The sequence below is a fragment of the Typopeltis vanoorti genome, chromosome 4 (assembly GCF_054136105.1).
Source record: "Typopeltis vanoorti isolate ZY-2024b chromosome 4, IOZ_Tvanoo_1.0, whole genome shotgun sequence".
NCBI lineage: Eukaryota > Metazoa > Arthropoda > Arachnida > Uropygi > Thelyphonidae > Typopeltis > Typopeltis vanoorti.
Genome location: NC_143552.1, coordinates 46696534 through 46711282, shown reverse-complemented (window position 1 = coordinate 46711282; position 14749 = coordinate 46696534). Strand labels below are relative to the sequence as shown.

Below are 14749 nucleotides of genomic sequence, written 5' to 3'. Positions count from 1 at the left end.
GGTATGTAATTATTATTTTTTCCCCTCTAATGTTTCTGTTTATTTTTTTTGAATATTTTTTTTATCAAGTTATTGAGAATTAAAAAAAAGAAAGTAGATTTAACTCATCACTGATATAGTGAGTAATGGTTATAACAAGGAACTTTTGTTGGTCCCCTGGGGCTTGTTATAACCAAGTTTAACTGTACTTCAATTATTTGACCTCACCAATCTAATAATTAAAGGGCCAGATAAAAGCAGATTATTGTATTTATTGATTTCAAAAAAGCATTTGGCAAAGTAGAACACAATGCAGTTTCCCTAACATTAAAAAATCAAGGCACTGAATAACATATATACCAGATTAATACAAAACATATTCAGGCATTAGGGACCAGAGCACCAGCAAAAACTGGAAATCAACAAAAAGCAGAACCTAGCCTTCATTTAGTTTGCAAATGCACATTGGCTATCGCAAACACACAAATAATGCACTATATATATATCACTTGCAAATGTGTGCAAAAGCTGGCATAGCATTTTTAATTTCCTCTAACACTTTATCTTTATTCTTAACAATTATACCAAAAGACCAAAGTAGAAGATATGACAATATTCCAGTCCTGATATATAACAGGCTAATGTGAAACAAACTCTCAATAGGAAGTTAGTAATAACGTAAAATTTTCATGCAATACTATCATAGTATACTGTACACCCCTTGATGGTACATATCAGGAATTTGATAATGGACTAATAAATGCTAATATACTATGATAGCATTGCATGAAAAGTTTACATTATTACTCATTTTCCATGTGTCAGAAATGAGTCTGTATTCATGCATACATTTTTTGAATGTATGCATGAATATATATTTACATTTTATATGTAAATATAAAAAAAGTTACAGCATAACCTGCACTTACATTTTTTTTTTTTTTTTTTTTTTTTTTTTTTTTTTTTTTTGTATTTAATAAATATTGAATTTTACTTGGTTAAATAGTAATGTCAATCCATTTCTAAAAATTTATTTATAATTAATTAGAATAAAAGATACCATAAAAAATAATCCTGTATCTTATTGAAATATGTTGCTTTAGTAGCAAAGATAAGTAAGCATCACAGGAACATATATGATAATGTTTAAAGTTTAAACCAAGAAGGCCCCAAGTTATATTCCTATTGTGCTCCTGTACTAATATTTAAATTAAACAAGACAGCATATATAAACTGTATATAAGTAATCTACCATTTGTGCAACCACATCAGGAAGACAATTTGTTGTTCTGATAACTGAAGTACAATTACAAGGTGCTGTACCTTAAGTCAAGGTACAGACTTGTTGTTTGGAAGGTCAGATAAACAAGATTACTGCATATATACATATAAGGTATAACAATTAAATTCCTGGAATGGCCTCACTACTATCATATATATGATAAATCAGACAGAATCATGAATCTACATGTTTGGACATATCTGTGCTACTGCCTTAAGTCGTATCAAAAACAAACAAACAAACAGGCAGAAGTTGAGCAGCTGTGGTAAATGCACATGTTTGTTTGTTGCTTTCAATGGAAAAATGAGAAAACAATTTAAAACAATGCATGAATCTTTAGTTTTGTGCAGTTAGGCAAAAGTAACAAGTGAAACATGTTCAGAGTGGTTTAGAGTTTATGCTGATGCCACACAAAAAAAAAAGTGTATTTAAGACAAGGAACTGGGAAACCAAAAACTCTATGAATGTAAAGATGTGGGATTTGTATGACAATTAGTTCAGTCAAAAGATGATTACAGTTAATGGCAGATGAATTGAATTTAGACAGCGAGGAAGATTAAGAGACGATTTGAGAATGAGAAAAATTCTAAAAAGACAGATCCTGCAAATTCTGTCAGGATCAAAAGCAACAGCAGCTTGATGTTTGTTCTCATCTTTTTCACAACTGGCTGTTTCTCGCAAGTTTTTATTAGTGATGAAACTTGGTACGTTCAGTATGACCTTGAAGCAAAACATCAAAGCATGTAATGGGAAACAATATCTTCAGTAAGAATGAAAAATGTACAAATGTCATGATCACATATGAATTCACATTAAACAAAGACAAACAGTGAACCAACATTGTTATTTAGAAGTGAGGACAAGGTTACATGAATGCTATTTGTAAGAAGAGACATGAACTTTGGCGGAACAACTAGTTCATCCAGCACATAATACAATGGTTGTCTGAGAGTTTCTGGCTAAATAATCAATCAGAAAAATGGATTATCCTTCATATTCACCAGACTCAGTCCTAGTGATTTTTAGCTGTTCTCAAAAACTGAAGAACGACTTGAAAGGATGCAGATTTTCTGATATTTCTTAAATCCAAAATTACGTGGCGACAGTAATAAAAACCGGTCCATGAGACTAGTTCCAGAAATGTTTTGAACAATGGCAGAATCATGTAGTTAATTACACTACTGCACAAGAAGATTACTTCAAAGGTAATGGTAGCTACTAGTCTATGGGTAAGCAAATAATACAGTTTTTATGTGCGTATTCTGGGAATTTAATTGTCATACCTTGTGTGTGTGGGTGTGCCACTCTATAGAAAATATACTTGTAAAAATTCATTTATGTTTTTTATTGAATATATTGAACTATAATATAAAAATATTTTTTTTCTCAGCATAATATAATACATGAATCTAATGTAAATGATGCTTTTATGAACATAAGTTAATACTTACTGGAAGTCTGTTATCTGTATTATCAAAAATTATTTCCACAAATGCATTAAGAACACGAGGCCCTGTACCTTCATGTAGCAATGCTTGCCGTTGTTCAGGTCGAAGATGAGAAAATTCATCACTAAGAACAAACTGGATAGCTGTAAAAAAATAATTAAAAAAAAAAAGTCATTACAGTATACAACTTATCAAAATTTATGTATCAAAATATCTGACAAGCAAAAGCATCCATATATTAATTTTTTTTCCATTATTTCTCTCTATATAATAAAACAGAATCATTCACTTAAATGACATATGACACACTTGCAAATGTAACTATGGATTAGACCAGTGTTTCTCAACCTGTGGTGCGGGACGATGGGACAGGTGGTACATAGGGAGACTTAAATAAATATATATTTTTAATTATCCAAACAAAACAAATTAAAATTGAATAACTAAGTAAAAATTATTGAAATCAAATGGAGACAAAAAAAAACAACAACAACAACAACAAATAGCGTCAGAATGTTCAAAGGTGGAAGCAATAAAACTATTATTATTATTATTATGGGTAACTCCAAGGGGTCATTAGACTCATCGAGGGAGGCCCAAAACATCATGTCAAGAACAACTATTCAACATCCACACAGTATCTATCATACTTTGTCTTAAACTCATTCACAGTCATGGCAACCACAACAGAATCTGGCAACTTATTCCACTCATTCACCACTCTCCAAGTAAAAAAAACTAGCTCTAACACTCTTGCTAACCACCCCTCTTGCCCAGTTTCCATGGATGACCCCTAGTCCTCCTACCACCAGTCCTGTTTGGAAAAATATACTCTGCATTAATCTTATAGAAACCCTTCAGTAATTTGAATATCTCAATCATATCACACCTTTTCCACCTATCAACCAATTTCTGCAACCCACAAATCTTCAACCTGTTCTCATAAGGTTCATTCTATAGACCTGCTATCATCTTGGTCACTTGCCTTTGGATCCTCTCCACCTCCTCTGCATCAAGAAGAAACCCTGGCGCCCAGATCTGGGCACAGTAGTCAAAATGGGATCGTATCAAGGCTCGATACAGAGGAACAATAACTTGCTTGTCTCTGCTCGTCAAAGTATTCTTCAGTAACCAAGTGATTTGATGAGCTGATTTAGCCACTTTTGCAAATGTTCCCCCTAAACTTCAATTCCCTATCCACCAACACTCCCATATCCCTGGCCTCGTCAATCTCCTGGAGTACAATTCCACCAATGTGGTATACTGCTGCTAATCTCTTCACCCCAAAATGCATAACATTAGACTTTGCCACATTAAATTGACATCCATTCTCCTTAGCCCAGTCCTCCAATCTATCCAAATCATCCTGCAAAATTTTGAAATTATGTGTATTCACTATTTCTCTATCCAACTTTGCATCATCATCATCAGCAAACAAATGAACAGTTCCTCTCAGATCCTTTCCTATATTGTTAAAGAACAGATTAAATAGTAGTGGTCAAAGAACAGAACCCTGCGGCACACCACTAGTCACAGGCCATCTTTTGGACTCTACTCCTGAATAAACTACTCTCTGATAACTCTCCGTCAACGACCCTTCTATCCATCTCACCAACCCTATATCCATCCCTATATGCTGCACTTTACTGATTAGAATCCAATGTGGTATCATGTCAAAGGCCTTAGCAAGGTCCAACAGTATCACAATAAACCCATTACCCTTATCCAGTTCACCCGTCACTGTGTTATAAAACTTGAGCAAGTTACTGAGGCATGATCTACCCTTCACAAAACCATGCTGTCTCCCATTTTCATCTATCCATTCCTGTATTTTCTCTTTACTACTTTCTCCAAAACCTTGACAATGACTCCTGATATGCTGATCAGTTGGTAATTTGCAACAGAAGTCTTGGAACCTCCTTTATGCAGTGGAACTATTTTCCCCTCTTTCCATCCCCTCGGTACTAACCCAGACCCAAGACTCAAATTAAACAAAATGGTCAAGGGCACTGACAATTCTTTAGTCGCGTCATTAAAGACCCGAGCTGGTATATCATCCAATTCCAGATGTATTCACATTAAGGTTTTGTAATATACTATTCACCTCCATTTCATTCACCTCAATTCCCATATAAGATATTGGTTCCTTCATTCCTGCAATATCACCACCACCCGGATGATATATTCTTGCAAAGTGCTCATTCAGTAATTCCACTATATCAACTGATTCTGTTACCTCCCTACCATCGGCATTCCTTAAAATCATTCTGTCGTATACATTTTTCTTTTACTTGCAGCATATCGAAAAAACTGTTTCGGATTTTTTTAGCTTGCATGGCTAATTTCCTTTCATAATCCACTTTTGCTTTTCTTACCACACTCATTACCCTTCTGGCCCATGCTTTATACTGTTCATGGGCCTGCAGGTCACCTTTCTCCTTAAATTCCCTCCACAGTTGTTTCTTTTTTGGCAGCTCAAGCTTAATGGTGTTATTCATCCATTTAACCCATATTTGATTTACTATCTGGACTCTAGGTATACAGTCAGCCATTACCTCCTTCAAAAGCTCCTTTACCGCTTCCCATGCATTATTAACCTCCAGCCCTTGCAGTTTTACATGCCATGACACTGAACCAAGCAATCTCCTAAGCTTGTCATCCTTACCAGCCGGATAATTCCACATGTACCCTATCTTAATTGAAAATTCCACGCATTTAGCCACCTCCCAGGTCAAGACCTTATGATCACTCTCACCAACTGGTGGCAACGTGGTCATATTCAATATTGTCAAATTCTCAGATGCAATTACTAGGTCAAGCACTCTCGAACCCCTAGTATATTCCATTACATGCTGTCTCAGGTAGTTATTCCTTAATAACTGCATAAAATCCAATTTCTTCCTCCCATGTGTCCTCTCCTCCTTCCAATCAATGTTACCATAGTTGACATCCCCCATAATAATTACCCTCTTTCCACTCATTGCATCTATTTGCTTATGCATACTATCTTCACCATCTATAGCAGCACCCAACTGTATATTTTGTTCTGCTGGTCTCAATCTCACACCAAATAGCCTCAAATGTGCTCTTTTCATTATCCTGCAGTTCAACTTCTATTCTCCTTGGCTGCAGTTCATCAGCTATCATTAATAACACTCCTCCCCCATTTTTTTCTCTCTGTCCCTCCTGAACACATTATACCCTTCAAATTCTATCCCACTAGCTATATCATCTTCTGTCAGCCATGTCTCACTAATGCCAATAACCTGTGGCCAGGAAGAGCCAACCATGGCCAAAAGTCTTCCTTCTTGTTCCTGATATTCCTGGCATTAACATATATGAAGTGCAGAAGCCCATTAGTTCCTCCCCTATCTTGATGCCTTATACTAACTATCCCATTCTCATTTGTTGTCCTTCGTACTAGCTCAGGCATATTATACACATTCTTACACTCAACTGCCTCACCGATGTCTGCATATCCAGTCCCCCCCCCCAAAAAATAGCTCTAGTTTCCCTGATTTTGCACGTCCACTTTCACTTGATTCGGCAACACTTTTTCCAATCTCCGCACACCAAATCCATTCAGATGCAAACCATCCATCTTGTATAAGTCCTTTCACCAATCAAACTCACTCCACACCACTCCTCCTGTATAACCTGCACATAGAGTCATTTGCAATTATGGCCCTCCTCAATTCTTCTCTGTCATACCGTGGCAACAGATTCACTATCTTAACTCTCTCACTCTTTTCTTTTGCTACCTCTATTAATTCCTTCACGTCCTCTCTCATAGCAAATTTTTCACCTTTTAAATCATTCGTTCCTGATACTACTATCATTTCTTTCACCCTCTGCTTTTGCGCTCTAATAGCCTCACTTACATCCGTAATTTTCGCATCCGGTAAGTACGATGTTGTCAAACTCTCGTATATTACACCTCTTACTATTGAATCACCGTACAACACTCGCTCCTTCATTTTTCTTACACTCCCAATTATGCTTTTTTTACAACCCATTTGCTTCTTTCCGTTAGCTGATGCATTCGGTAAACAATTTTGTAATTGCTCCCGCTGCCGCTTCGCCCTATGTATCACTCTGCATAACCGTGCAATCTCCCTCATTGCAACTAACTCTTCATTTTTTTTATCAGTCAAATCATTCTCTCACTCTGTACTTTTATTTTCACTCTCACTTTCAACACTGCTCTCAATGCTATCTGGCACTACATCACAAATTCCTATCATATCACTATTATCTATCACATTATGGCTTTCATCTACTACATCAATCTCACGACCTGAGACACACTTCAAATCCTCTCTTTCCTTACACTTTATTATTGTTTCCTTCACCCCTCTTTTATTATTTGTCATTCTGCCTCTGAATGACAAATAACAAAAGAGGGATGAAGTGAACAACGGTATAGTTTTATTGCTTCTGCCTTCCCTTGCTGTTTTGTCAGATTTGAAGTAAACATGTGTTATCCACATTTCAACCGATTGCTTGTTGTTTATTGATTTTTATTATTGAAAGTCCCCCCCCCCCTTCAACCAAGGCTCAGTATATCTTCAGAAGTGCTAAGTGATACTTGGACAAAGTGTGTCATGAGTTAATCCCAGTATTTATATATTTATATATTTTTTGGAAACATTTTTAATAATGGAAAATGGCTTAGAACTAGGACTTTGAAAAGAAGAGCAAATGAAACAGGTGATGCTAAACCTAATTGTGATACAAGTGTTGTAATGGCGAGTAAATCTGATACTATTAAAGAAGAAGAAACAAGCGGTTCAAAGAAAAAATATAACAGTGTGTACAGTAGGAAATATAACAGTGTGTGTTATATTTCCTACTGTACATGAAACTGTACGAACGAGTGCATGAAACCTATGAAACTCCGACGACATTTAGAAACTAAACATTGTGATGTGAAAAATAAGCCAATTGAATTTTTTCAGCGACACTTAGGGACATTAAATCATGGGAAAGATATAGTTTCGGCCATGGGTTCCATTAATAGCAAGACACTGGAAGCATCCTATCTCTTAAGTTTGCGCATGGCAAAAACAAGGAAACCTAATTCTATCGGGGAAAATTTGCTACTTCCAACTATAAAAGATGTGGTAAAAACTATATTTGGCAACAAGTTACTAAAAGATGTTGATTTGATTCCTTTTCAAATGACACTGTCAGTCGCAGAATTAATGATATGGCAGGTGATGTAGAATCTCAGTTAATCGAAAGAGTTAAGAAAAGCTCTTATTATGCATTACAAATAGACGAGACTACTGATGTTAGAAATGATGCACAGTTAATATGCTACATAAGATATGCGCATGACAACAACATTCATGATATTCTGTTTTGTAGAACTTTGCCATCCCGAACAACTGGAGAAGAAATATTTCACAATCTCAATAATTACATAATACACAAAGATTTTTCCAGTGGGAAAAATGTATAGGCTTCTGTTCAGATGGAGCTTGCGCCCTAACAGGCAGGCATAGTGGGGTTGTTTCTATGGTCAAGGAAGTAGCTCCGGATATGAATTGGGTACATTGTTTCATACATAGGGAAGCATTAGCCTCCAAAGGAATGTCAATGGAATTTAAACTGTGCAATACAACGCTGTAAAACTAGTTAATTTTATTAAAGCTCGAACGTTAAATAACAGGTTATTTTCAGTACTCTGCGATGAAGTGAATATATACAACTTTTGCTTCATTCTGAAATTCGCTGGCTTTCCAGGGGCAAAGCACTAACAAGGTCATTTCAATTAAGGCACGAAGTTTTATTGTTTGTAAATGAACATAATTCTGATTTTGCAGCACTTCTTGTTGACAAAGCATGGTTATCAACAGTATCCTATCTTTCAGACATTTTTCGAAATTAAATGAACTAAATCTCTCCCTTCAGGAAAATTCTTTAACTGTTCTTGATGCCTACGACAAAATAAAGGCATTCGAGAAAAAACTGGTTTTAAGGATTAATTATGCAAAAGACAGACAATTTGCACCTTTTCCAACATTGGAATCCTTTTTAGTGGAAAATGATATTTCTGTTGATTCTGAGTTTCTGGAAAAATTTTGTAACCACCTCAAAAATCTGAAACAGAATTTTGAAACATATTTTCCGAATAACTTTTATAAGAAATTTCTGTGGGTTCGCAATCCATTTCAGGCTTGCAGTCACTAGAATGACCTTTCGTTATTGAAAAAATAACAGCTAAATGAGCTTTCAAGTGACAGTGGGCTTAAAATGCAATTCTGTGATCTTGGTGTGGCTCGATTTTGGATCTCACCTTCAGTGAGAAGTGTATTTCCCAAATTATCTGAAGAAGCATTGAAAATCTTCATGCAGTTTTCTACAACCTATCTTTGTGAGAAAGGATTTTCATCGCTCCTTCAAATAAAAACAACATACAGAAATCGTCTTAGTGTGTGTGTGTGTGTGTGTGTGCAGATCTTCGACTGAAATTGACCAATATTGAGCCAGATATCCAGCAAGTCTGCAAGGGACGAGAAGCTCAACCATCTCATTAAATGTAAGTAGTAACATAATTATATCATATTATTTATTCGTTTAATAAAAATTAAAACTTTGTTCAATGATGATGCACTTTTAATCGTTTACTTCCAATTTAATCAATTATGTTTCCATATGTATTCAAAACATGCTTTTAGATTTATTATGTTATAAATGGCACAGTTTTTCCGAAATGTTGGTCATTCCTATATAGGTTTCTAAAAAAATTACAAAAAAGTCAAAACGACATATAGGGAAATAAATTAAAAATTGAAGTAAAACTTTAATTCCAACATTCTAAAATGTTATTTTTCTTGCTTTTCTGTTCGCAAAATCATCGATAACATTGTCGAAGTCTATTTCATCACTCAGTTACTGTTTTTATAGACAGTATGGCAAGATTTCTTAAACGCCAAAAAAGTGCCCCGGGGTGGATTGCCTCTGTAACTTAGTGGTCCATTGAATTGTTTTAGGCATTTTACTGGTCCTTGGGGTTAGAAAGGTTGAGAAACGCTGGATTAGACCTATTATAAAAACACATAAGTAAAAAAAAATAGTATTTCATGAAACTTAAAATGAAATATTTCAGTTTGTAGTTTTGGGTTCACTGAAGATGAATTGAATAATTCTATCCAAAACGTTTGGTTTTTATGCGCCATTAAATATTTTTTGCTATGCTTGCATTTTTATAATAAGGGTTAATATGATGTTACCTTTCAAAATATGAAGTATGGCATGTATAAACCTGTAACAGGAGATCAGAGCTCTCCTTGAATTCACATTCAAGCAATCACACCAAAAATGGTTTCTGTAGATATGTTTTGTGTTTCCAAAGGATTTTATGTTCAGTGTCAACATCATGCTGAGCTATACTAAATATAAAATTCACCATAAGAGATATAGCTTTGGTATTCACTAATTATCATCTTAAGGAAATGGTCCAGTTTGTCCAAAATATAAGGAGTCACAAGTTACTTAATATACAACAGATAAAGAAAAGGATAGTAGCTTGTCCTTGTGGACAAGGTAATAGAATGCTTGCTACAGGGTATAAAGGTAGAAGCAAGGCAAAACTTATTCAGAATCCTAGTAACCCTGTTTAAAATGCTAAAAAATGGTTAAGATTTTTGCAATTCATGAGCTTTCTGAAATTGGTCAGTCTAGGTCAATCATCCTATTAAATCAATCTAATATGAATAAGAACGCCAGTTTATTCATGCCAAAAGTTTGGGAGCAGACTCTTATTCTAAGTAGGGATGTGTTGAATATTTGTTTTTACTTCGGTATTTGGCCAATTTGGCATGTTTTCCAAATACTTGACTTCAGCCAAATCAATTCAGTATTCAGCCTGTCAAAGCAGAAAATTTCCTCTTGCATGCATCATAACAAATGCATGACAGCATACCAAATCTCATTGCATTTGCTATAAGTATTTTATTTGATATTGTCTGTGTTTTTATTTTAGTTCATATTATGAAGTCGTAAAAATACTGGAAAAATTATGGGTTGAGTCATGAACAATAATAAAGAAAACAATATTTGGAACTTTATGATATATGTGAAGATTCAACATTTGCAAAATGTAAAATATGTGCACAGCAAATATCCCAGGGTGGTACAGGAAAAAAAAATGCATGTATAATACTATGATTAATCATGTAAAATGCAAGCAGAACAATGGATTTATAAACCAAAACAGTGAAACTCTGCCACATATATCTACACATTGCTATTAAATTTGATATCAATATCTGTGTATTAATGGTGTCCATTACAAAGGTGGGATATGTGCATTCATGTTCGAGACAATGGCACCAATATTGTTAAGGAGCGTAAAGAAGTTGTAAGCATTTCACGTTTCATTCATATGCTGCAGTTGGCAATAACAGACTAGATTACATGTACACACAAGGAATTAAGAAAGTAAGATATTCAAACCAAATTAAATATCAACCACAAAATTAGTTCAAGATGTGCCCGACTAGGTGGAACTCCATTTTTATATGCTACAATGAACAGATATTAAAAATCTATGCAACTGACAAAAATTAAATACATTAAGTTCAAATCAGTAGTCATTAATGGAACCACTGCTAAATTTATTGAAGCCTTTTGAAATTATCAAACCATGAGTTCAAAATGCTGCTTTAATTTTGGAAATGCTCCAAACTATTTGACTCTGAAATTGTCATTATCTAAAAATGAAGATAACATTTAAAGTAGGAAGAATGAAAAATTCTCTGTGAAGAAATTAACAGAATATTTGATACTTTATTCAAAAATAATATATAATTTCTACATTTAGATCCAAGAGTGAAGTGAGCATTTTTCATATGATAAAAATCGATTATGTTAAGTCCTAATTAATGAGAAGTTGAATGTGGTTCTGAAATATTGAGTGGTGAAGAAGTCGATAACATTTCTTTATCAAAAAATGGGGCAATTGTTGGAAAATCATTATCATGTAAAGAAAAGAAAAACAGGAGTAAATTATGGCATCATTTGACAATATCACTTCTCCACTAATGTTGTACTATTATGCAGTTAAAAGCAGAATCAACCACAAAAAAACATTAATAATAAAATCATTATATATCTTAATAAACTACTATTAATAAAAAGAACTGATGATCCATATTGTGGTGGCAAGAATGGAAAAGCACACTGTCCATTCTGAGTGAAAAAGCATCAGCTACCAGTATAATGCAAAATAGTGTTCTTTCAGAAGGAAATATTCATGAAAAAACCAGTCCAGTTTCTAAAAAATGGCTTCGCCTACATCCCAATTTACTGCAACTTAATTGAATTATTCTCATTGTTAATTATATTTATTAATATTATTAATATTAATATTTTTGTTATTTAAGGAAATAAGAGCAATTCCCCCCCCCCCCTTCCCATCGTTAGATATTGAATGGAGAACTTATTGACAAGTTATTCATTCAAGATCTAACATGTAAGCTTTTCAAAATTATAAAGAAATTTGCATAATACCTGCTTACCAGCGGAAGTTGAGAAACACTTAAGTTGTATATGAAAGAATGTATCAGTATGAGTAATATATTGGAATTTATTGTAAAACGGAAAGCTAAAAATCAAGAATAATGTCAGATTAGCATTTCATGTAAAGGAATAATGGCTTAATTTATGTATTATCAAATTATCATAAAATCGTACGTCGCTAGGTAAGAAATGACTAATAGGATCAACGGTCATGTCTAAGCCGCAAGTACCTGTCGTAACGCCGAAGGCTGTAGCTTACGGGGAAGGCTGACATAAGCGCCTTTCCTCGAAACCAACACCTAATAGCAAGGAGGGAAAGCAAGGGGATCAACCTAAGGGCGATGTAAGCTATGGATCGTGTGAAAAACAATACAGAAAAGAGGGTGCTGAGAAAAGGTATTTAAGACAATACACACCAAGCTCAAGGCTTTTTTCCTGTTTTCTTCTGAGATTTTGGAGATCGAGGACTCTTGACGAGTGATCGGAGATAGGACAAGCCGAGGGTGCTATGTCAACAACAGCCAGCCGTATTCATGACCTGAGCTGAGAGGTGTTCCACAGAGATCCATACGAGAATCAACAGCTCATGCAGAACGGTGCCAAATGCTGAACGACCCACCTGAGCGAATGGAGAAAGCTCGTAGCAACAGCCATTTCTTGATTTGTGTCCAGTAGCAGAGAACAGAACAACTCAGCCACAAGATGAAAGATGACCCGAACAACACGTGGCAGCTAATAGACCTTCGGAGGGACTTGGTAAAGTAAAGATTCTTTTGTTTTATATCTTGAGATTGTTTGAAGGTAGAATGTGTGTCTTGATAAAGCAAGACTGAGGACATTTTAGAGAATTTTGATAGGATAGAGTAATTAATGCAGCCAATTCTATTAGACAAAGAATTGTATATCATAAATCTCTAATGTGTATATGATTGAAATAGTGAAAACCCTTTGTTAATTGAGTAAACTTAACTAAGAGAGAAATGATTTGAGAAATATCTATTTAAAGAAAATGTGAATGAAGGAACTTGACTTGAGTGTAACATTGTTTAAATTATCCATTGTATTAAGAGAACATTTTAGAGAACTTTGATAAAATAGAGTAATTAATACAGCCAATTCTATTAGACAAAGAATTTTATATCATAAATCTCTAACGAGTATATGATTGAAATAGTGAAAACCCTTTATTAAATGAGTAAACTTAACTAAGAGAGAAATAATTTGAGAAATATCTATTTAAAGAAAATGTGAATGAAGGAACTTGACTTGAGTGTAACATTGTTTATGTGAGAAAGTCAGATTAGTATTGAACAGTTTGTATAGATAAGCATAAGACATTAACTTAGCTAGAAATTCAGAAGTTTTGATAACTTGATACAGATTTAATGTACCCGTCTTTTAGTATTAATAAACATGTTTTGTTATTTGAACCTGAGTCTTGCCTGAATTCGAGGTGTCAACCTACCACATAGCAGGAAAGAGTTTAGAAAATTATATAATAGATTAGATCTTAGGTAACGACTGCAAGGAACCAAGATCTATATACTCGCATGTGAATTTAGATTAACATATATGCCGAAAACCTAGGAATATTTCCCTGAGCCTGAATTATATTCTTGTTATAGGAAGCTGGCTGGTGCAGTTAAAATATAAATTTGCCAGTTTCTGAAGAGGAAATATCCCTAGGGGTCAACCCAGGTTATATATTAAGGAGAAAGACAAAAAATTAGGTAGAAGGATATAGAGAAGAGTGGATAAATTTGGATCATACTTAAATACGTACTCTAATAAGGAAATGAAAATACAGAGACGTAACACCATATTTATTTTTTTCCCCCAGAAAAAAAATAAATATGGTGTTACGTTTATTTTTATTTTTTTTGTTTATTTTTTTTTTCTCCCAGAAATGTTCCTTGTAAAATTATAAGGGCATTATTAAATTTTATGAAAGTAAAAAAAAAATTAGAAACCAAATATTTGGTATTTCTTTATTCAGCCAAATCATGCTTCAGTGCATCCCACATCTTAAGCAGCTGTAAAGTTTCTTTCTTTCTTTCTATGATGTTTCCACCTTTCTATTATATTTTTCCATTTACTGAATGCAACATCTGCCTTAAACAGTAAGCATTAATTGTCACACATTCTTATTTGTTTAAATTAGTTCAGGCTCTTGATTTCAATAAAGATGGACTAAGTGCTACTTAAAAATCAAACATTTCGGTCTGAAATATTTGACTTGTAAGTAGTAAGTAAATACCTTTTACTATATTCTTCCATGGCAATAACAGGTTTTACTTGCATCAACCAAGTTATGTCAAAAACAAAATAGGTGAACTATCCATAATTCACTTGATAAGATGTCCTCACTACTTCCATACATTCCATGCTCAAGTACAACTTACACTGTAAATATGCAGCCACGTGTTCAAGAAGAACATCATACAGAAGAAAGCGGCAGAAATCAAAAAAAAATCCATAATCTGTAAGATTTTAATTCTTTCAAATTTAAAAT

At 34.2% G+C, this 14749-nt stretch overlaps 1 protein-coding gene across 1 annotated transcript in view; it reads right to left on the bottom strand.

Moving 5' to 3' along the window:
- SMC3 (structural maintenance of chromosomes 3) overlaps positions 1-14749 on the bottom strand; it is a 450203-nt gene that overhangs the window by 378258 nt on the left and 57196 nt on the right. The window contains exon 4 of the mRNA XM_090391130.1: positions 2713-2852. Within this exon, the coding sequence (XP_090247256.1) occupies positions 2713-2852 (140 nt within the window). The remainder of the gene's footprint in view (positions 1-2712; positions 2853-14749) is intronic.